The sequence below is a fragment of the Suricata suricatta genome, chromosome 5 (genome assembly GCF_006229205.1).
Source record: "Suricata suricatta isolate VVHF042 chromosome 5, meerkat_22Aug2017_6uvM2_HiC, whole genome shotgun sequence".
NCBI classification, from domain to species: Eukaryota; Metazoa; Chordata; class Mammalia; order Carnivora; family Herpestidae; genus Suricata; species Suricata suricatta.
Window position 1 is genome coordinate 149,482,593 of NC_043704.1, and position 22,153 is coordinate 149,504,745.

The 22,153-nt window shown below is 53.6% G+C and overlaps 1 protein-coding gene across 8 annotated transcripts in view; it reads left to right on the forward strand.

Annotated features, from left to right (window-relative positions):
• The window catches only part of TRAK1 (trafficking kinesin protein 1), a 120,737-nt gene that overhangs the window by 60,721 nt on the left and 37,863 nt on the right, over positions 1-22,153 (forward strand). For all 8 annotated transcript variants that reach the window (XM_029940495.1, XM_029940490.1, XM_029940492.1 and 5 more), the window contains one exon: positions 18,911-18,987. In XM_029940495.1, the coding sequence (XP_029796355.1) occupies positions 18,937-18,987 (51 nt within the window). In that variant the 5' untranslated portion in view covers positions 18,911-18,936. The remainder of the gene's footprint in view (positions 1-18,910; positions 18,988-22,153) is intronic.

Consider the following 22,153-nt stretch of genomic DNA (forward strand, 5'->3'; position numbering starts at 1 on the left):
AAAAGGCGAAAGATTTATGCGATCTGAAGAGAAGCCAGAGTATGGCCTGGTTCATATTTAAAAAGGCTTGGGTTCAAGGGTGCATCCTTAAGTTAAAAGAAAAAGAGTGTACTTTTGTGATGACTCTGGAAATAGGCGGGACGCCAAGCTGGGCACTGGCATGGAGTTTGTGCCTGAGCCCCGTTTCGTGCTCTTTGTGGCCGTTGGTCTGGGCATCTCCTGGGATGTGTGAGCCCGTCGGACCCGATGGGCGGTTGGCCACACGGACCAGAGCCCTTGTGAAGAACAAGAGGAGCGTGAATAGAGGACAGTTGACCTTGAACGTCACGGAGGTTTGGGAGGCTGACCCCCTCCACCCGCCCCCATCCCCCCACAATAAGGAAAATCTGGGTAGAACCTTCAGCGCCTCCAAAACTTAACTACTGAGTCGCCTGCCATTGGTAGCTTCACCAAGAACATAAGCAGTCAGTTAAGGTGTTCTTACAGTACAATCAGCTGGAGAAAAGAAAAGGTTATTAAAGTCATTAGAGAAAACAGATTCACAGTGCTGTACTGTATTTATCAAAAAGAAAATCCACATATAAGTGGACCCATGGAGTTCAAAACCCATGTTGTCCAAGGGTCAGTTGTAAAAGCTTTTTGTAAACAGTGACATACTAGGTCAGTGCTTAATTTTATTTTTTTCAGAAATAGTCTGGTTAGTAAGTTCTTTCTAAAAATCCCTTTCATGGGGCACCTGGGTGGCTCAGTTGGTTAAGTGTCCGGCTTCGGCTCAGGTCATGATCTCCCAGTGTGTGAGTTCAAGCCCCATATCGGGCTCTGTGCTGACAGCTCAGAGCCTGGAGCCTGCATCGGGTTCTGGCCCTCTCTTTCTCTGCCCCTCATGAACTCATGCACACACTCTCTCTCCAAAATAAACAAATACTAATCAATTTACCAAAAAATAAAAATAAATAAAAATCCCTTTCAGAAGGTGAGTGGCCTTTTTAACAAGGTACGGTGTCTTGACCACCTGTTTCCTGCTGCACTCTCTTTTGGGACCCTCTTGGCCCACTAGGCAACATTACAGACGCGGCGGTCCGGGCAGGGGTGGTCTCATTCATGCTGATCCTGGGGGACCCCAGGGGGTGGCTGACGCGGCAGTTCTCTGGGTGACTCACTCCATAGTGAAGAAAAGTCTGTGACAGTACGTGGGGGTGGTCACGTGGGCCCTTGGCTTCATTGCAGTGGCCTCTAAAATGCCTCTCCACGGTAGGGGCGGCTAACTTGGGAGTAAAGTTTTGCTGGAGGCTTTTTAAGCATTAACTGAAAAGCTGTTCGGAGGAGGTGGGGGGCGGATGCCAGGGCGGCCCAGTGGGTTAAGCATCCGGCTCCCTGGTTTCGGCTTGGGTCATGATCTCAAGGTTGGTGAGCTGGCATGGCAGAGCCCACTTGGGATTCTCTCTCCCCCACTCACGCTGTCTCTGTCTCTCCCAAAATAAATAAACTAAAAACATGTTAAAAATTAAAAAAAAAAGAAGACCCGTCACTAGGTTCCTGAGATGGTTCTCTAATGTCCCTGCACTCTGTGTGACAACGAAAACAGGCCTCCGTTTGTTCATCTTGCGTTAATTGGGGACGCAGCTTTGGCAGCACAGGGTGGCTGTTCCCTTGTCCGGACGCAGCACCCTTCTGAGCGGCCGGTGAAGCGACTGGCAAAGCAGAACTGAAGCGGAAATGCGCATTGTAACCGTCAGCGCCTCTCCCTGGCTTTGGTAAAGTAGTGACAGCATCTTCCTGAGGTGTAGACGCAAGCCCGGAGCCCGTGTTTCTCTTACTTGTTTTAATGGCATAAGCACGGTCCTTGGAGAATGATCCTCAATGATGGGCATCCTGCACGAGGGCCGGGAAATGGAAGGGAGGAGGTGCGTGGAGCGCTGAGGGAAGTCTGCGGTGAATGGCAGGGGTGAGGCGGGCAGGGGGCTGCAGGGGAGGCACGGGCCGTGGAGACCAGGAAGTGCACAGCTCACGTCTTGAGACCAATGGGCCCCCCCCCAGAGAGCTGTCGTCCAGTAGGACTTGTTGTGACAGCGGCAGCGTTGTGCGGGGCTGTCCAGGGTGGCGGCCGCTAGCCACCTGTGACTCTGGAGCGCTGGAAACGAGGCTAGCGTGACTGAAGTTTGGATCTTATTTCATTTTAGTCCATTTAAATTTAAACGTAAATAGCGCCAGTGACTTGCGGCCAGCCTCGGGACTGTGCACGGTGAAGCTTCAGGACAGTGGCTTCTGTGATGGTGTGTTGAGTACATCTGAGGAGGGACACTCACAGAGGACGCTCCTCCGCCCTGCCAGAGGTGACCCCTTCCACTACGGCCTCCCGGTCCAGTGTTCCCAGGGAAGGGCCGGAGCTCAGTCCCTGCCGCCCTGCCCGGGGCCCTGGTGTCTGCTCCTTGTGTCTGGGACAGCAGCACCATGTCACCTGACTCTTCCTGGGGCTGAGCTCCTTTTGGACGGCAGGGCCTGGCCACCTGCAGCTTCACGTCCGGAGCTCCAGGGCCTCCACTTGGCACAGGGACTCCTGGGCTTTCTTGATTTGGCTTTCGGAGAGACTGCTCTGTCAGAGAAGGTGCTCTTGGGCCCCTCTCTGCCTTTAACCTTGAAATGCCCGCAGAAGTGGATGAGGTTTGAGAATTCCTTCACAACCCTGCAGGGCGGGGAGGGGGGAGGGGTTTGGGGAGGGAGGCAGGGACATCCTGAAGGACTAAACGCAGGAAAACGAGGTGGCGGGAAGAGTGTAGGATGGTTTTGTGTTCAAAGTGCCATGTCCAGGATGTTTACTATGTAATGTGCATGGACTTGGACACGGCTTGTTGAAGGGAGCCTAGATCGGAGTCGAAAGCTGAGTATAAGCAACTTGGTTATGAGTTGTCGCTTGAGAGTATTTTCAAATACATGAAATCTGATTTTGTTTTCGTTTGCACACAGCACATGGCGTGGCCCAGCACATATCCTATACAAGTATAGTCGGCCCTGTGTTTGCTGAATGAATAATGCACAAGGCGGCGGCCCCCCCCCTCACCAGGGCTTCAGACTCACTGTCCTTTGAACTGAATTAAGCCCAATTTAATGCCACTTATTGAGATTAAATGGCATTTTTTCCCTGAGTGTGTGTCCTCAAAAACGTTGTACATAAAGCTTATGCAGATTTTCGAAATGCGATTTTAAACTCCCTGCCACCGAGCATCGAAGGCTCGTCTTTACGAACTACACGTCTTTAATGCTGTAAAATGTAGTAATCATTTTTCAGCTTCCAAAATATTAACCAGACAATGCCCCTGTCTCCAGGGTTTTATTTTTAAATAGCACTTTTATTATATTTTGGTTTTCTATTTCAGGCACTCGTGTGGTCTCACATTCATTTTTATGGAGGTAGCCATTCAATGGAGCAGACATTTGTAGCTGCCAAACCAGGATCCTCAGCCCTGAGCCTGTGCAGAGACTTCTTCCTGATGGTCCCGGCCTCTGCTGAAAGCCTCCCTCCTGGTCACGTGGGGGTGGGGGAGGGGGGCGGGAGGGAGGCGACTTCTAGGAGCTGGGAGACCGGCCACGCCCAGACATCGCAGGACGTGCGGTGTCTCTTAGATGCCTCGCTCAGGGCCACCTTCCAGTGGGTTTGATGAAGAGCCTGCCATTTTCAGGATTAAAGGCAAAACCAGACAGTATGGAGGAATTGGCATTAAACTGTGACTCTTCTTTTTGGACCGTTGTAAGCTTTAGGCCCTTTTCCCCCTTTCCCAGCAGTTAGGATTTACAAATTTGACCGTGAATACGCGCATCTAGAAGAGTGCGGGTTATCAAATGCAGGTTTGAAAAGAGCAGAGGCAGCGTAGTATTACCCAAGAAAGACTGAATTAATCTTCAAACAGGTCATGGTGCCTTTTTTCTCCCCGCTTTCCTTCTGCTAGAATGAGAGTGATCACTTCCTTTCCCACCCAGGGCCGCGTCGGGCTGTTGTCAGAGTCAGCTGGGTCTCGGCTTCTAGAGCACGCCCACCGAGAACGCCCCGTCTGGGGGCGTTGTGCAGTTTTCTGCCGGGGCGGCCCCTCCGCTGGAGTCCTATCTGCAGACAGGTGCAGCGGCTTAGGGCCGTCTTGGTGTTACCCCTGCAGTTGCTACAAAACTCCCTGAGAGCTACCATTCCTCACTGCTTCCTGGGGGGCGGAGAGTGGGGAGAGGACTCTGGAGGTGGGGAGCTGGCTTGAGGCCCCGCACCTGCCTGCCCGCCTCCCCGTCTCAATCCACAGCACCTGGCCAGGCCACCCTGGGGCAGGCGAGGCCTTCCTGTCCTGGCAGGTGCTTCTCCCTCTCCTGCCCCACCCTGTCTGTCCTCTCCGCTCCTGGGAGCCGCCCCCTTCCGGGTCTGTCCCTGGTGACGCTGGGCCAGCGGCCCTGTGTATACACCCTCCACCCCAGCTCAGCCGGGGCATGTCCTCGGCCGTGTCCGGGGCCCCGAGTGTGCCCCAGGGGCCCGGGCTCCGATGGCTCCTCTGCGCAGACAGCTGGGAGCTCCCCCAAGAACAGCCCCTTAGGGCAATGCTTTGGCTTTGGGGTGACTTCAGCAATGTCCCTGGAGGACGTGGGAAGGGAAGAAGAGTGTTTCGAGTATGTCTACCAGCATGAAGAGAGGAAGCCTGCCAGGGAGCGGCATGGAAGCCTGGACCTCTTGGAAGAGGGTAAATCCTGTGCTTTGTTCAAACTGCCCCTTCCCTGTTCGCGTCTGAGTGCGTCTGGCGGATTTACTGATCTCCTGGCACTCTTTCATTCCCCGTTGAGGTGGAACTTCCAGTGCACAGATCTTACGTTGGTGGATGGCTCGTAATGACCTGGTGTTAACCCCACATGCAGTACGTCTGGCGCCTGAGAAAGCCCCTTGTGCCCCAGGAGGGAGACCATTGTCCTGAGCTCTGTTGCGTGGGAGCTGTTTGGTGCCTTGGTTCTTGATCTACACAGAAGGAATCAAACTGCGTTATTTCCTCTGGTTCCTGTTGCTGGACTGACTCATACATGTTGCAAATATCACTAATTGTCTGTACTTGGTTTTATGGGGTTTTTGCTTGTTTTTTTTGGTTTTGTTTTGGTGGCATTCCAATACTCTGCTTTAAGAGTTTTCGTTGTTGCCTTGTGACTGAAGAGGTTTTGGTAAATTAATGGACAAGAGACCGAGTCATTACTAAATAATGTATGTTTTTGTGCTAGCATTGCTTATTTTTAAAAAGTCATTAATCACTGATTTGAAATAGGGTTTTTGTTGTTTTTTTTAACCTAGGATTCTTTCATATGGAAAAATACAGGGCTGACGTTGAAGTCACCCTGTTGGGTCACTGTTGGGCTCCGTCAGAGTGACCCCTGCTTCTGGAAAAGTGAGGGGCCCAGCTGCTCGGTGGGATTCCTAGCTGGGCTCTGGCCTTTTGCCCCCAGTGCAGAGAAAGGGGTTTTGGGGGTGCAGCGGAATCTTTAAACAGTGACTGCGTGCATGTTCTTTAGGTCTTGAGGAAAAACGGTCTGAGTAACTTTTCAAAGTTCTGCTCTGACATGGTCTATATTCATGTCTCAACATAACTTTTATCTTAGAAGTTATTTATAATTGGCTGTGCCCAAAGTGTTTTTCCTTCGAGATTTCTGTCCTAAAAACAGTAACATTTTCTCTACAGGACAGTTAGAAGCATTACGTTGGCGGCAGTGGGGGAGGGAGGAGCTAGCGGAGAGCCGGCGTCTCCGTGCTGAGCCCGTTCATGAAGGAGATGGTGTGGGGACGGCCGGCGGGGACTGTGCCCGGTGGGGACTGTGCCCGGTGGGGACTGTGCGTAGTCGGGCTCCTGGGGTGCCCAAGAGAAAGGCGTCCGTCTGCTCTTGTAGAACGAGGTCCGGCCCAGGGCCCCCTTTCAGCTCCCTTGTGCCCACATCGCTGGGAGCTGGTTGGAAATGTAGACGCTCGGGCCCCAGACCCACCGAGTCAAAGCCCGCCTTTTAACAAGATCGGCAGGGCACTCCTGTGCCTGTGAAGGTACGAGACGAGCAGGTGCCGGAGTGCAGAGTGAGCGGAGTTTAGAAACCAGTCGTGGGGCACAGGATTCCGAACTAAAGGCCTGGGGTGCCCGGGGGGCTCTGTCCGTGAAGCGCCAGCTTCGGCTCAGGTCATGATCTCTCAGTTCGTGGGTTCGAGCCCGCATCTGGCTCTGTGCTGACAGCTCGGAGCCTGGAGCCTGATTCAGATTCTCTGTCTCCCCCTCTCTCTGCCCCTCCCCCACTCATGCTCTGCCTCTCTCTCTCTCTCTCTCTCTCAAAAATAAACATTTTTAAAACAAAGGCTGTACAAGGTTCTGGAACAGGGTCTTAGAGCCTAGTCAAGAGAAGAGAACATCTTGTGTTGTACACATTTCATAGATCCGTAGTTTTAACTTTAAGAAAAACCTGGGAGCCCGCGGATGATGATGAGAGCCAGTGTTTACTGTGAACTTACTACCTGCCAGGTGCCATTCTGAGTCCTTGGTGTGGGTTTGTGCCTTTGTTTTTAATTAATTTTTTTTTTTTTGAGAGACAGAGAGAGCACTAGCAGGGGAGGGTCAGAGAGAGAGGGAGACACAGAACCGGAAGCAGGCTCCAGGCTCCGAGCTGTCAGCACAGACCCGACACAGGGCTCGAACCCACGAACCGTGAGATCATGACCTGAGCTGAAGCCGGCGCTTAACTGACTGAGCCCCCCAGGCGCCCCATGTGCCTTTTACTCCTTAAAACAACCAGATGAGAGGTGAAGCGCTGTTACAATGTCCATTTCACAGGCTTGTAAGAGGAAATGTAAGTTACCTTGTCCAGAGTCATAGAGCTAGTAAGTGGCCTCAACCCGTGAGGAGCAAGTCAAGGGCCCTCCACTCTTCAGTCTCTATGCTGGCAGTTCCCAGTAGCACCAGCGTCACCCAGGGTTGTGTTAGAAATGCACATTCTCGGGCCCCACCCCAGGCCTGCTGAGCCAGATGCTCTGGGGTGCCCCCTCTCCAGCAGACTGGGTTGTGCTGGTCCACATGTCAGAGGTAGCCGCCGTGGGTGTGGGTAGGCAAGCCTCTCGGGAGTTTCCCAGGTGTAATCTGAAGCCTCCTTAGGCAGGGAGAGCAGGAGGGAGGCCGGCCACCTCCGGGTCATAGGTGGCAGAGATTATAAGCAGAGGGAGCTGACGCAGGAGGCTTGTCCTGGGCGTATCTCTGCACCCACCTGCCAGACCTTAGGCGTTTCTAAAGAGGCCCTAACTGGGTGCAGTCACGGAGGCCAGGCTGGTGTCCTCAGCACATCGCCATCCCAGGGCTGCGTCCTTGGTGCAGCCTCTGGGTGCAGGAAAGGCAAGCGGAACCCACATTCGAAGGAGGGCGTGAGGGGCCCCAAGTGCCCGGGGCTAGCTCACAGGCAGGCTGGAGGTCACATCTTTTTGTTGACACCCCCCAGCACAGGGTCTCCGCTTTGTGATCACATTTGGTGGGGGGCGGGGGGGGGGCACTGCTTTGAACTTGCCGTCTTCGAATAGACTTACATTCTCTTCTGTTTCCTCCCTTCCCATCGCCTTCCTTTCTTCAATAAAATGTTTAGCTGTCCTGTGGGCCGTGGTGGTGACATGTTAACAGTGACTTTAGGACAGTAAGCTCAAAAGAAAGACACTTTTTTGCCAATGCGCTCAGTTTTCTTTGTAAAAGAAAATTCCTAAGACTGGCCTGAAGGAAGTGTGGGGCCTAGATTGGAACACAGAGGTGCGGTTTGGAAGGTTTGGTCTCTGTGGCCAGTCCTGTGTCCCAGAGCAAGCCAGACGCTGGGCAGGACCCGGCTTTTCTCTGGCATGGTCACACCGCCCGTGTCTTGAGCTCGTGGGAAGAGAGTCCCGTGTGTTGAAGAGAAATGCTCCTGAATAATGAAATTATGCGCAGAGGTGGGCGTGGCTGTGCTCCCGGATTCTGGGCTGGTTCAGGCAGTTTTCTTCCCTGTTAACTGAGCGAAGAGACGTGATTTTGGTTGACCACTGAAGGACAGCTTAGCATTTGGGTTGCTCTGATCACTGTGAACACAGGAGACATTTGTTTTTCCCAGTCACCTTGTGGGGGTGACAGGTACTTTCCAAGGTCACCCTCTAACCTTCAACACAGTCTTTGAAATAAACACTATTCCCATTCTTAGTCACAGTGACTGAGGCTCGGCTCAGTTGTCCCTGGCCAGAATTCCACCCCCGTCACTCTGCCTGGGGGCTCCCTTCCACCACACCCAGGCACAAGGGGCTAATGGCGTCGAGGGACCCTTCTGGCCCACGAAGTGGGTGCTCACAGGGAGCCGGGCTCCCAGGGGAGGCGGCTGCGAGCAGCTGGTTGGCTCTGACCGTCCCCAGGGAGAGAAAGTATCTGGGCTCTGTGTCTTCTGGCCACAAGAACTTGCACAGTGCGGACATGGAATTGACCTCAAGCAGTGTCACTCCAGGCGGCATTCTCGAGGAGGGCTCTCTTACCTGCCCCGGTCACCTCTGCTCAGGGTGCGCTCAGGCGGGGGCAGGTCTGGGTGCTGCTGGCAGTGAAGGTGCGGGGCGTGCCTCCTCTCTGCCAAGCAGGGTGCTGCCACGGGTGCCAGGAGGAAACAGACGGAGAGTGACCTTTTGTGGTCCTTTCCTTGTGGTTTGCTGTGTGGTGGGCCCCCACCGCTTTCTCAAGGCCATGTCCAGGGAAGCCGGATTTCATAACGTTTTCTCACCCGAACACTCCCGAGGCTGTTGCCCAGCTGCAGGATTCCATGCCAGATTCCTGGCGGGCAGCAGCATTTGGAAAGAGCACATGGAATTCTGGGGGTTACCGAGTGCGCCTGTGGTGGGTTTTGGTTTTCTGAGCCCACAGGTCACAGGAGAGCATGTGTCCTGTCCTCAGAGGTGGCTCTTGGTGGCCAGGACGTCAGTGGCCACACCAGTCTTCTGCACAGAGGGCAGTTTTGAGGGCTTGAGCACTGACCAGAAATGATCATCTGGAAGAGGAGAGACGGAGAACACCCCGGTTGGCAGTGGGAACCTAGAGCTGAGGGAGAGCCTGGAGCCGGCGCCTGTGTGACTCTGTGCCCAGCTGCCCCTGCCCAGCTGCCCCTGCTGGGCCATTCAGGTTCCTCGAGGGGGAAGCCTGAGAGGCAGCACGGACGGCAGACTCTTGCAGTTGGAGGAGGAGGTCCTGGGCGGCTGGCGGAGGCTGGGCTGCTTGGAGAACGGCCGAGGGGGAGGTGGCTGTGAGCCTGCCCCAGAGGAGGTGGCAGGGTCCCGCCGTGGTGCGTGTGGTGACAGCGTGAATAGCAGCGTGTGAGGACACTCTGCAGGACCCTCCTGTAGGGTTGAGATGAGGAGGGAGGTGGCCCGCTCATCAGTGCTGGCCTCTGTTTGCTCATGGCATCCATTACCGGTCTACAGCCGGGGGTTTGGTTGTCAGTCTCCATGGCCACCCAACGCGGGCCTCCAGTGATGTCAGTTGTTCAGGGTGGTCCTCTTACGGGGGGTGCAGGGCCCCTGCATAACTGCCGGGCTGGCCACGGACAAGGTTCCCCCAGAGCCTGTGTGACACTGGGGTCTGCGCACTTCTGGCACCTGTCCCCTGACCTCTTGCCATCCCCAGTCTTCTGCTGGACTCCCAACAGCATCTTTCCCCAGGCGCTTCCTGCTAATTATGCTAATTTATGCATGCGTCTTACCAGCTCAGCTGGAGAGCGGGCTTCATGTATTTACACAGGAGATGGTGGTCAAGAGTTCGGATTGGGGGTCAGACTCTGTGACCTTGGTCAGTGTAGACAGCCAACAGTAAGACCTTCCCCCCGGGAAGAACGTAAACACGGAAGGAGACCATAGCCATTCCGCACTTGGTAGAGTGCCCGACGTGGTGAGCAGTCATGATGTGTTATCACTGAGTAAGCCCTCGTTAAGATATCGGAGATCAACACTGAGTGTTCTGGTGCAGGGCGGGGCGGACGATTATGGCGTCTAATAGACCAGGTTCAAGTCCTTGGTTATGTCCTTGGACAGGCGGCTTGGCCTCTCCCTGGCTGGTGTGTTACGTGTGGATCATAGTGCTGTCATGGAGCTGTTGTTGGTTTTAAGTAAATAATATTTGTGAAATGACCAAGGTAGTGGCTGGCGTGACGTGGATCCTCAGGACTCATTTCGTTTTCCTCCCCCGCCTGTTCAGTAACTTGCCACAGTGCCTTGCTCTCAGCCACTACAGCAGTCACACTGAAGTTTCAGTCAATGACGCTGAGGAGCGGTTAAGTGTAGCCACGGCTGTCCGCCTCCCGGCACCCACACTGGGCGCCATGCGGATGCTGGCAGTGGCCGAGCAGACAGCTGTTGTCTCGGGCTAGTCTCTGCCACCACCCTGTTCCGGTGGCCAGCTCAGTGGCCGTGGGGCGAATAGCACCGTTCAGAGGGGCAGCCGCATCCATCTGCCCGTTTGGTTCCGGCCTCAGAGCACAGGTGCTCCGCAGCTGATGCCCCGCAGCTGATGCCTTTCCTTGGAGCACAGCTTCTTCTGCAGAATCTCCCACCTCATCGTCACCTTGTGTCCCGTTAGACTTGCACTTGCCCTCTTCCAGATGGCTTCTTCCATCCACCCCACAAACGCTGGGGGGAGAAGAGAGGTGACTCTCTGGGACATTTGCTTATTTTGGGGGGGACGTGCTCTATCCCAGGGCTTTCATGTTTTCACCTCTCTCTGCGGCGTTGGTTAGACATGAGCCTTTCTTTTCCGAGACTGGTCTGGGAGAAGACAGAATCTTCCTTTGTCTTGAATGCCAATTATGTGTTGGGTCCCAAAGAAGACATCGCTGCCTTCCTGTACCTTGCATAGTCCGGGTCAGACGGGCAGGGGGTGTTTATAGCCGTTTTTGGTGGATCCTCACCCTGTTCTACAGCCTTGTTAAGGGCTCCAGCAAAGTAGTTCTTTTGTTTGTTTTTTAAGCTAAGTAATGTGTGTCTTATGGGGTGTAGTGGTTAATGCACTTGGGCTGTCGGACCGAGTCTAAATTATTCTGCAGGTGGGTACTGAAGGACAGCAGCTCAGAGGCTGTCACCTGAGAAGAGGGCGGGCGTGTCCTGCCCGGGAAGAGACCCCAGTCACTCCTTCCAAACCCGGAGAGACGTGGCCCTCGGTTACTCACAGCCGAACCGTCTGAGCACATCGTAGCGACAGTTATCTAACTGAACACAACGCTCCCAGTCTCTGGCGTGGACTGGAACGTTTGCGTGCCTTTTATCAGGGCTCATGTTCAAGTTGGTGGCTGCTTCTCCTCAGCACCTCTGCCGTCTGAGAACACGGCTGTGGCTGAGGAAGGCTCCGTCAGCGACCGACAGAGCGGGACGGCGCTGTGCAGCGCCGCGCGGTGGGCAGCGCGGTGGGCAGCGGCCAGGGTGCAGCGGGCGGAGTGCGGAAGGCTGGCTGAGCGTCCGCTCGGCTGCCGTAACGTTCCGCTGTTTTAGGTGGACATTGTCATGGCTTTAAGTGAGTTCTGAGTTGTACCACTGTTACCGTAGTTCAGTTTTATTTTATTTTATTTTTTAGAGAGACTGCACATGGATGCTGGAACAAGAGAAGGACAGGATGAGAGAGAGAGAGAGAGAGAGAGAGAGAGAGAGAGAGAGAGAGAGAGAATCTTAAGCAGGCTCCACACTTAGCGTGGAGCCCAACGCAGGGCTCAATCCCATGACCCTGGGATCATGACCTCAGCCAAAATCAAGAGCTGGACACTCAACTGACTGAGCCCCCCCCCAGGAGCCTCCACCAAAGTTCAGTTTTAGAACATGTGTATCCCCTCCCTGTGTGAGCCCCCTCACAAGAGCAGGGGAGGGGCAGAGAGGGAGAGAGAATCCCAAGCAGGCCCTGAGGCCCAGGGGATGTTTAAATAAAGTCTGTGGCCTCAGGCTGGGAATGCAAACCGGCGCAGCCACTCTGGAAAACAGTGTGGAGGTTCCTCTAAAAGTTAAAACTAGAACTCCCCCATGACCCAGCAATTGCCCTACTGGGTATTTATCCAAGGGATACAGATGTGCTGTTCTGAAGGGACACACACACCCCAATGTTTATGGCAGCGCTATCAACAGTTGTCAAAGTATGGGAAGAGCCCAGATGTCCATCGGTGGATGAATGGATAAAGAAGATGTGGTGTATATACAGTGGAGTACTACTCGGCGATCAAAAATAATGAAATCTTGCCATTTGCAACTATGTGGATGGAACTAGAGGGTATTATGCTAAGCAGAATTAGAGAAAGACACATGAGGACTCTAAGATACAAAACATACGAAATAAGGGAAGGGGAGCAAAAATAATATAAAAACAGGAAGGGGGACAAAAACATAAGAGACTCGTAAATATGGAGAACAAATGAAGGGTTATGGGAGGGGCTCTGGGAGGGGGGCTGGGCTACAGGGGTGAGGGGTGTTAAGGAATCCGTTCCTGAAATCATTGTTGCACCATATGCTAACTAACTTGGATGTAAATTAAAAAATAGATTATTAGACAAAAGGTCTGTGACCTTAGGCAAGTCACCCGACTTCCTCTGAGCCGGAGGCTCCTGCCACACGTGCGGGGATGCACGCATCTCACCCGCGGCACCGTGTCTGGCCGAGATACCCAGGGGCTGCTGCCAGGCGGCTGAGTCAGAGCCGCCATTCAAGGACGCCCCCCTCATCGAAACGCTTGCCACACCGGCCAGCCTGGGTGACTGCTGGCCATCCTCCGTGGGAAACCTTCCCAGCAGAAAGTTGCCGGAGGAGCAGAAACTCCCCAGATGGCGGAGCAGGAGAGGGACAGTCCCTGCAGAAGGAAACGGGCGCACAGGGCGGCAAGCCAGACACGGAGAGTGGCGTCATCCGAAGGGCCGAGCCGTGATGCAGGATGGGCACGGCGGGCGGGGGCGGGGCCGGCGAGGAGCCAGGTGGACGGCCCCGGGTGATTCGTATGTCGAGGCTGCTGCTTGTAGGCAGTGGCAGAGCTGGTGAGGGTTTTTAAGTGGAGCATTGACCGATGACATTCCAAAGCATGTAGCCAATGCTTTAAATAAAGGACATTTATTTTGTAATGCCTGGAAACGTAGCAGCAGTGGTGACTCAGTGAGAATTTTATGGGGATCTTCTTAGCTGTGGCTTTTGGGTTCTGAACCTCCCACCCCTCGCCAGAGGCAGGGCAGACTGTAAGTATTTACTAGGTTTACTTCCTGGAGGATCAGGGGCCAAATGTAGGGATGCTTTTTCAACTGACAGCTAGTGGTCAGAGCGAGAGAGGGAGGAAGGATTACTCTTCATGGCCCATTCTTTTCTCTGACACCTGAGCGCCAGCGCCTGCCTCGCCTGGGCACGTCGAAAGTTCATTCAGTGTCATATGGTTGTTAGATTAATATGACAGGAAATGAAATTTACCTAAATAAAACTAGTGCTAGGGTACAGAAGACAGAAGAAGGAGAAATTTTCAGAAAGGGGACTGGAATCGGGTTCTAGAAAAAGTTGAAAAACTGTTCCAGTTAATTAAGGAAATTACCTGGGTGGCTCAGTCAGTTAAGTGTCCGACTTCAGCTCAGGTCATGATCTCACAGTTCATGGGTTCAAGCCCCACATTGGGCTCTGTGCTGACAGCTTAGAGCCTGGAGCCTGTTTCGGATTCTGTGTCTCCCTTGCTCATTCTCTGTCTCTCAAAAGTAAATAAAGGGTTAAAAAAACTTAAGAAAAATTATGAGAGCTAACTGTTGACAAAATTTTATGAGGACCATTCCACCAAAATGCAGTACAAAAGTGAGAAGTGAGGGCTGCTAACGGGAGTTTGTCAGAGAAGCCTGATAGGGCCTGAATGGCCAGGGGGTCTCCTCAAGCCTGTTGATGTGACCAGAAGACACAGGTTCGCAGGGAGAGCAGGCTGTGTGCTGGAACCTTCTTGCCCTCCATTTTGTCGGTCAGGCCTCCTGAGCCGTGCCTCTGGCTCCCTGCTGTCTCCCCTCCTGCCTGCGTGGCCTCTGCCCTCTGCTCTGGCTCCTGCCCCAAGGCTCTCTCAGATGGCCAGGTTGGATCTGACCCTGGAGCACCTCCCCCCTTGTTTTCTGCCCTGTAGGGGTGTCTCTTGGGCCTCGGCCTTCCCCCCGAGCCTCTCACTGGCCACATCTACTTGGTATCAGCCAGGGACTCATTTCCATTCAGGGCCTGCTCTCTGTGGATGTTGGGGATTTCTTGGCCGGCATCTCCTGTCCGTGAACAGGAGCAGAAAGATGGCTGCCAGCATTTACTCCCAAAATTGTTTAGGCACGGTTTAATTTGCATAAAGCTTGCATTCCTGAATTTCAGCCCCCCTTCTGATCTGCACCCTTGGTTAGCGTGTTCCCCAGGATGGGCCTTCCTCTCTCTGCTCAGCCAGCCCAGGGCCACTCATTCGAATCCAGCGTCATGATTCCACCTACGCGTCCAAGGATAGGCCCTTGGCCCTTTCCTCATTGCAAATCGGATTCCTCCGAACCAGAGTTTAGTACCTTCAGCCCCGAGGGCATTCCTGCTGCCAGCTGGGCATGGCCCTCTGCCTGGCACATTATCCGCTGGCCACCTCAGCCACTGTCCCTTTTGCCAGTGAGTGCTGGGGCAGCCCCCTGGCGCTTCTGAGCCTGTTTGTCTCTCTCGTCTGTCTTGCCTTGGGACACTAGGCCTAGGAAGGGGATTTGTTCCCAGTGAGAAGCCCAGAGTCTAGCTTTCTGAGTTACCACTCCCCGTCTTACCTCTTAACTCTCTCAAGAAAAGAGACCACGTCTCTCTACCTTCACAGCCACATAGGGTTTCCTTGGATTAATCAACAGCCCTGACCGCCCCTACCTCCATTTTTCTGTACTGGAGCCAGAGTCTTTTCTGAGATACAGCCCTTGTGTGGACACTCCTCCGGGGGCTTCTGTTGTCCCATTATTAAAGTCCAGAGTCCCTGAAGGGACTTGCCAGGTCTCACACACCCCGGGCCCTGCCCGTTTTCTTGTGTCTGGGAAGCGCTGGCCTCCTGCCCTGTCCAGCAGGGAGCCTGGTGCCTGTTTGGTACACGTTCGGTCCTGCTGGAGGTGTGCCGTGCATCCGCTGCACCTGCTTTTCCACTGTTGGCATATTCTGCTTTTCCTAGGACTTGGCCCTGGTTTCCCGTGTTATTATAGAGGTTTATGGCTTTTTTTTTTTTTTAACGTCCTTTGAGTGGGAGTGGATTGATTCGGCAGCGCTCCCTTGGTCAGAACTAAACCTCCATTTGGAGTCCTGCTCCCGTGGAGAGGGACCAGGACCGCGGCTTACGGTACACTGAGCATCTGGGAAGCCGGTGCTGGGAGAGTGGGCCTGCGCTTGTCCCTGTCTAAAGGCTCCACTGGTTATTTTCCCTCCTCATTGTTCCCACCTCTGCCCCCTCATTTCTTGGAAGAGGAAACCCAAGACCCACGATTACAGGCCTTTTCCAGGGCCTCGTGACCGTGGTGGAGTGTCCTATGAAAACCTGAGCCTCTGGTCCTGGCGCCAGACTTCCTTCTCCTGCGCCACAGATGTTCTTTGCTCTGTTTGTGCTTCCAGAAGTTGTCGATGCGCCGGCCTCGGCTTGGCCCTCGCACCCTTCATGGTCCCCGCCAGCTTAGGAGCCAGACTGGCCTAGGTGCACAGTCCTTGCCTTACAACTCATTTGCTACGACCCCGGTCAGGTCCTTACCGTCTCCAGCCTCAGTTTTCTCATCTGTGGAATGGTCACAACAGCACCTGCCCTGCAGGGGTGCGGTGAGGATTAAGGAAGAAAGCTCCTTATGTCTCCAGATGTAGCAGGGACTCTCTGAATGTTCACTAACTGTTGCCCTGGCTGCGAGTCCCTACTTTTTTCTTTCTTTCTTTCTTTTTTTTTTTCTTTTTCTTTTTTTGAAATTCACCATTTGCTGGCTGAACCACATCAGAGATCTCTGGGTCTCTGGTTCCATCCCATGTGTGAACTGGAGTTAGTTTAAGCTCCTGTCCTGTAGTATTTATTGTACCCGGGCGGGCCCCAAGACCCTATACTGTAGTCAACTGCATATTTTCTGAAAAATATTTTAAGCATTTTTTTCCCCTATCAGTGCATGGTCACTACAAAAATGAATTCTCTTTAAAGCACAAAAATTAAAATTTGTAATACCATCTAAATGTCAATATTTGTATGGCTATTCTAATTTTTTCCTGTGTGTTATAAATCAGTGCATCTCCTCCCCATTGGAATTCTGTGTATTGTGAAAACATAGCTGGAAGAACCGTGCACATACCTCAGTAGCTCAGGGTCAACGGCGGGTTTTCATTTATGCCTCTGAGTTCTGAAGCTGGGCTCTGTCAAGGCCTGGGGACTTTGGGGGAGGTCTCCGTAGGCCTGTGAGAGGCCACCCCTGCCCTCCTGTCACCATGGGCATGGTGACAGGATGTGCCTGACCGGTTGATGCGAGAGAAAGCCCGTGGTCCCCACTTCACATCTATGGGGTCAGTCGTTTAAGCACATTAAGGCTTTTTTAAAAATTGGCTGTATAACAGAGCAACCGGAGGGACCTCCGTGGGGGTGGAGCTCCAGGCCTCCACGGGCGATGGAAGCGTCAGAGCTTCACAGTCACGCGCACGCACAGGTGAGCGAGGGTTATTCCGGGGAGATCGGAATCGGATTCATGGATCCTGTCGATGTCGGCGCGGGAACCGGGCGCAGGGTATAAGGCGTCTCTATCATTTCTTGCATCTGCGTGTGATTCTCTACACACACGATTAAGTGTAGTGACCTCAATTCAAAAAATTAGCTTACAAAATGTAAGTGTAATGCTGATCGATAGAATCCTGGAGAAAAGAGCAGCTCTGAATCGTGCTCTCTCATGTTAGGGTGATAGGGAGCTAGATTAGTTAAGGTGCAGTCCGGTGGCCCCAGTCCTAACACCGGTGTCAGCACAGAGGCCTTTTGTGACTGCGGTGGGGTGGGGGTGGGGGGGGTCTGTTTCCAGTGACCCGGGAGCTGGTGGGGGACCTCCTGCATCTTTACTGCACGGCCACAGCCCAGCACAGGTGCCCAGCATGCAAACAAATCCTGTCGGGGCGCAGGAATCTTCACTTAGGGATTTCTCCTGGCCCCGAGCTGATGAACAATTTAGAGCAATTGGAGCCGGACTCCACCTCCATCAAATTAAAGTCTGGTTTAAACCAACCCGCACAGCTCTCCCTTGCTCTTGCTGGCGGGCAGCTCCCCTGGAGGTGAGGGAAGGGGGTTGCTCCAGGGGAGCCCCTCCTCCCAGCCCCCATCAGGTGTGGGAGGAGGAGACAGCTGGCGAGGAGCCCCCTCTCCTGGCTCTGGGAGGCCTTGCTGGTAGGGTTTCAGATTTGGAACCAGATTTCGGGTCTCCTTAAGCTAGAAAATCATTCCGACAGATCCGATTCCTCCGAGCCCATTCATGAGGCCGATCTTTACTTGGGTTTAATAAAATATTTAGCGACCTATCGCATTCCAGTCACAGTATGCCCTTAGCGATGCCACGGGGGTGGGCTGAGTGATGCACTTGATTTCCAGATGCCTTGCTTGGGCTGCTCTGAATGTGGGTCATTGTGAGAGCTTCACCAGGTCTCCAGAGGAAGGAATTATCTTCTGGAGTCGCAGTTACAAAGCGTTACTGTGCTGTTACATATTACACAAGTGGCAAGTTTAACCATTTTTACACTTGGGTCCTAAACCCACTTACGTCCATTCCTTCCTCCACCGCATAAAGCCTGTGCTGCCTTCTTGGTGTTTGTTGAATTGCAAATCAATTCCCTGCCATCGATTTAAAATAAAACAGCCCTGAGATTTTTCCGCAGACTAAAGCATTCTTTCATCACACGACATTTTTTTTCCCGGTAGTAGAGCAAAGACGTGCGGTCCTAAAATGGCCTGCGTGCAGCCTCTTAGGACCGCCGTGAATTACACGTATGCTGAAATACCACCCTGTGTGCGTGCGCGTGCGTATGTGTGCATAGTAGCGATAGTTAGTCTTTTTGGTGCTGATTAAGAAGACTCTACTACCCTGGTTTTCGTGGTATGGAACCTGGTTGCAGAGCCTTAGAATTTAGGAGAGGGGATGCGAGGGGTCTGCGTCATGAGATTATCAGCCAAGGTCGTTATTTAACAGTTACGCGGCTAGCCGCTTTCTGAAGGACCCCGCTCTGTCCACGTGGTTCGTGAGGTCTAGACCCTGTGGTTCCGATAAGTCACACGTCGGTGGCTGTGCTGCTGACCCATTTCCATTTGCTGAGTTTAATTTTTTTTTATGGTTTTTTTTTTTTTTTTTTTTTTTTTGAGAGAAGAGAGACCACACGTGAGCAGGGGAGGGACAGGGAGAGAGTGAGACAGAATCCGAAGACAGGCTCCAGGCTCTGAGACGGTAGCACAGAGCCTGAGGCGGGGCTCAAACCCACAAACCGTGAGATCATGGACCTGAGCTGAAGCCAGACGCTTCACCAACTGAGCCACCCAGGCGCCCCTGTTAGCAGCGTTTCTGTGCAGCTGGACCCCTTTAAAGTCTCGCGCCTCGTCCTTAGCGTCCCCTCTGAGTGTGCGCATGCACATGAGTGCACGTGTTTACGTGCACGTGCGTGTGCACGCACACACACACACACACACACACACACACACACACACACACACACACAGTGTCAGAGCCTTGCAGGACTGGAAGTTACCCCCTCTCAGCCCTCCTTGGGGCTCTTCCACAGAAATGAAACCCGGTGGTGCGGAGCACAGTGTGGGTTGGACCTACAACGCTTTGTGTCTGGTCCACAGGCACAATTTGAGGGCCACCTTTTTACGAGGTGGGGCATTTGGCCGGTTTGCGGTATCTGTAGTTTCATTGCCACTTCTCTTTCTTGCAGTCTTATGCGCTGAAAGAGTCGGCCAGATGACTAAGACGTATAATGACATTGATGCTGTGACTCGGCTTCTTGAGGAGGTAAGTGTTTCGGGGGGCGGGGGGAGTTGTTGATGGACTGATGGTGACTTAGATTGAAGAATGCATTATGTCTGTCTCAGCGAAGACTTGCCACAGCCGGGCCCTCTCGGGGTATAATGCGGTGGCTTTACTTTGTGAACTGGTAGCCATGTAGGACTTTGTACAAGGCATGCTGGCTTTTGAGGCGCCTGAGGGGGCTCAGTCAGTTGAGCGTCCCACTTCGGCTCAGGTCATGATCTTACAGTTTGTGGGTTCGAGCCCCGCGTTGGGCTCTGTACTGACAGCTCAGAGCCTGGAGCTGCTTCCATGATCATGGTTTGTCTCTCTCTCTCTCTTTCTCAAAAATAAACAAACATTAAAATTTAAAAAACAAAAGGTATGTTAGGTTTTAAAAGAAATGTATTAATGACATTAAAAAAGGCACTACTTGCTAGAATAACCAGTTTAAGATTTTTAAAATAAAAAAATGTAACATTTCATTAAAAATTTTTTTGTGTGTTTTTTAATTTATTTTTGAGAGACAGAGAAAGATAGCGTGAGCAGGGGAGGGTCAGAGAGAGAGAGGGAGACACAGAATCTGAAGCAGGCTCCAGGCTCTGAGCTAGCTGTCAGCACAGAGCCTGACACAGGGCTCCAGCCCACGAACCGTGAGATCATGACCTGAGCCGAAGGCAGTTGCTTAACTGACTGAGCCACTTAGGCGCCCCTAATGTTTATCTTTGAGAGAGAGAAGGAGAGGGGGATGCAGACAGGGGAGGGGCAGAGGGAGAGGGAGACACAGATTCTGAAGCAGGCTCCAGAACTCACAGACTGTCAGATCACCATCTGAGCCGAAGTTGGATGCTTAACCAACTGAGCCGCCCAGGCGCCCCGTTTTCCCCATGTTTTATGTCTCCCTTCCCCTGTGTTTGTTCTCATCTGCATATTCAGTTTTCTCACAGCTGCTCTGACACCTGCACTCTGAACTCCCCCGAGTTTCTTAGTGCTCACCTGCCCAGCGGCCTGGCCCCCCGTCTCCTGCAGCTGGCCCCCACAAATGGATTGAGTGTGGGTTGAGTGTGGGCAGGGGCTGAGACCTCTTGGCCGCCTGCATGTCATGGCAGTTACCAACTTCTCATCCCCAAATAAGTGATGTTAGGTTTTGGGCTTTGTGACTGGGCCTTGGGCGAGGTGATTGAGGGTACAGGCCTTCTGGTGGCATGCCAGTTGTCACCATTGTGGTGGCTGCCATTAGGCACTTGGGGGCTAGCTTGGTGGCACCACTAACTTTTTTTAATGTTTATATTTGAGAGAGAGAGAACACGAATGGGGGAGGGGCAGAGAGATGAGTCATTTTTTTAATGTTTATTTTTGAGAGAGAACACAAGCTGAGGAGGGGCAGAGAGGAGAGAGCGAGAGGGAGACAAGGATTCGAAGCAGGGCTCAAACTTGTGAACTATGAGATCATGACCTGAGCCAAGGTTGGAGGAGGATCAAGCCCCGGCACCGCTGGCTTTAAAAATCGTCCATCACAGACCCTTTTTCCCCACTGTGTCCGTTTCCCCCAGCAGCGCCACGCTGTCCACACCCCCTCCTATTTCCAGCATCGGCTCCTCACCCCACATGCTGTTAATCGTTGGGTCTTCTCAGGGGGCTACGGCTAGACCTTTCGGTTCATTCCAAGGCTGCTCCGCGCCCCCAGTCCCAGAGCATCAGCAGGGAGGCTTCGTGTCTGCGGCTGCCCCGTCCCAGGCCCGCTGACCGCCTCGCTCTGCCCCCACTCTCGGGAGACACGTGCTCGCTGTGGGATCCAAAACCACACAGTGATCCGTTCGGAAACCCCTTCCAGCTTGTCCCTGCCCCATCTTTCCCTGGCTCATGGGGGCCTCTGAAGCTGCTGTCACCGCGCCCCAGGTGCTCTGTCCCCCCACCCCCACGAGCCCCCTGAACACAGCAGGCATCCGCAGGTCGCCTTGTTTTGTTCTGCACTTTCTCTGGGTTGCTGTCTCTGTGAGTGTCGAGTGCCAAGTGACCGCCCCACAGAGCGAGATTTGTGTCTGCTTGGACACCTGAGGACGGCCTCGAGGGGCCTGGGAGCCCAGCCCTCCACGCAGGACCCGCTGCCAGCAGTTCCCACCCCCAGCCGTCTCCCGAGCAGCCGCCACGCCACAGGCCTCGCGCTGGCCCCTTTGTAAGAAGCTGAGCGGTTGGAAAGAACGCTTGTGGGGCACTCCCCTCAGGTGACCCTGTCGCGCCTTCTCGGTTTTATTTTTGGCAGCTCACCATGGCAGTGGTCTGGGCGTCTCTGTTTTTTATTCATAATGCCATTCTCCCCCTTGTCCTGATAAGAAGCACCTCTGAGTCACAGCCTTTCCGTGGAACTAGGCGGGTTCCCCAGTTCAGGTCGCGGCCTGGGTCACGTGACCATCGTGCTGCGCTTCCTCGGCTTGGCTTCGGCTCCGTTTCCTCTGATCATTTGCTCTGGTTTGCAGGCAGTGGGCCGGGGGCCTAGAGGGAGGGCGCGGGGGGTGGGGGTGGTGTGTGCACAAGATGCCAGAGCCCAGCCCACGAGGCCCACGGGAGGCTTTTGCTTTTGCCTCTTCGGAGAAGAGGACTCCTGGGCCGCCTTGGCTTCCTGCTGCCGGGTTTGCCTTTGGGGAGGGCTGTTCCAGGGTGTCCCTTAGTCATCGGTTCATCCCGAGATTGGTGAATGAGATGAGTCAGCCGCTCAGTGTGGGAGGCCCGCTGCTCTCCGTCCCCAGGGCTGCGGCAGACTGCACGGTGCCACTGGCAAGGGGCTGAGCCCAGTCACAGTCCTGGTCAGCAGAGCCCAGGGGGAAGAGGGGGCAAGCTGTGCCAATGAGCTCTGCGTGGAGTGAAGGAGCCCCTCCCTCCGTAGTGGGTTTCCAAGGGCCTCGGTTGTTTATTTGTAACCTGTCACCCTCGCTGCCGTTTAGGTCAGCGGCCATAGCTTGGATGCTTTCCTCTTTCTAGAAGTAGACACTTACCGGGTGCTGGCTGGTTGTGATAAATAGGAGTGCTTTCATTCCTTTGATTCTGCAGAAGAAACCCAACCCGTCTGTCCCCCGAGGAGAGAAAAAACAGAGCTACTGTGATAAATTTACACCTATTGTAACTTTTAAGGCAACCGATTTTAGATAATTAAGTAATCTCTACACCCAACGTG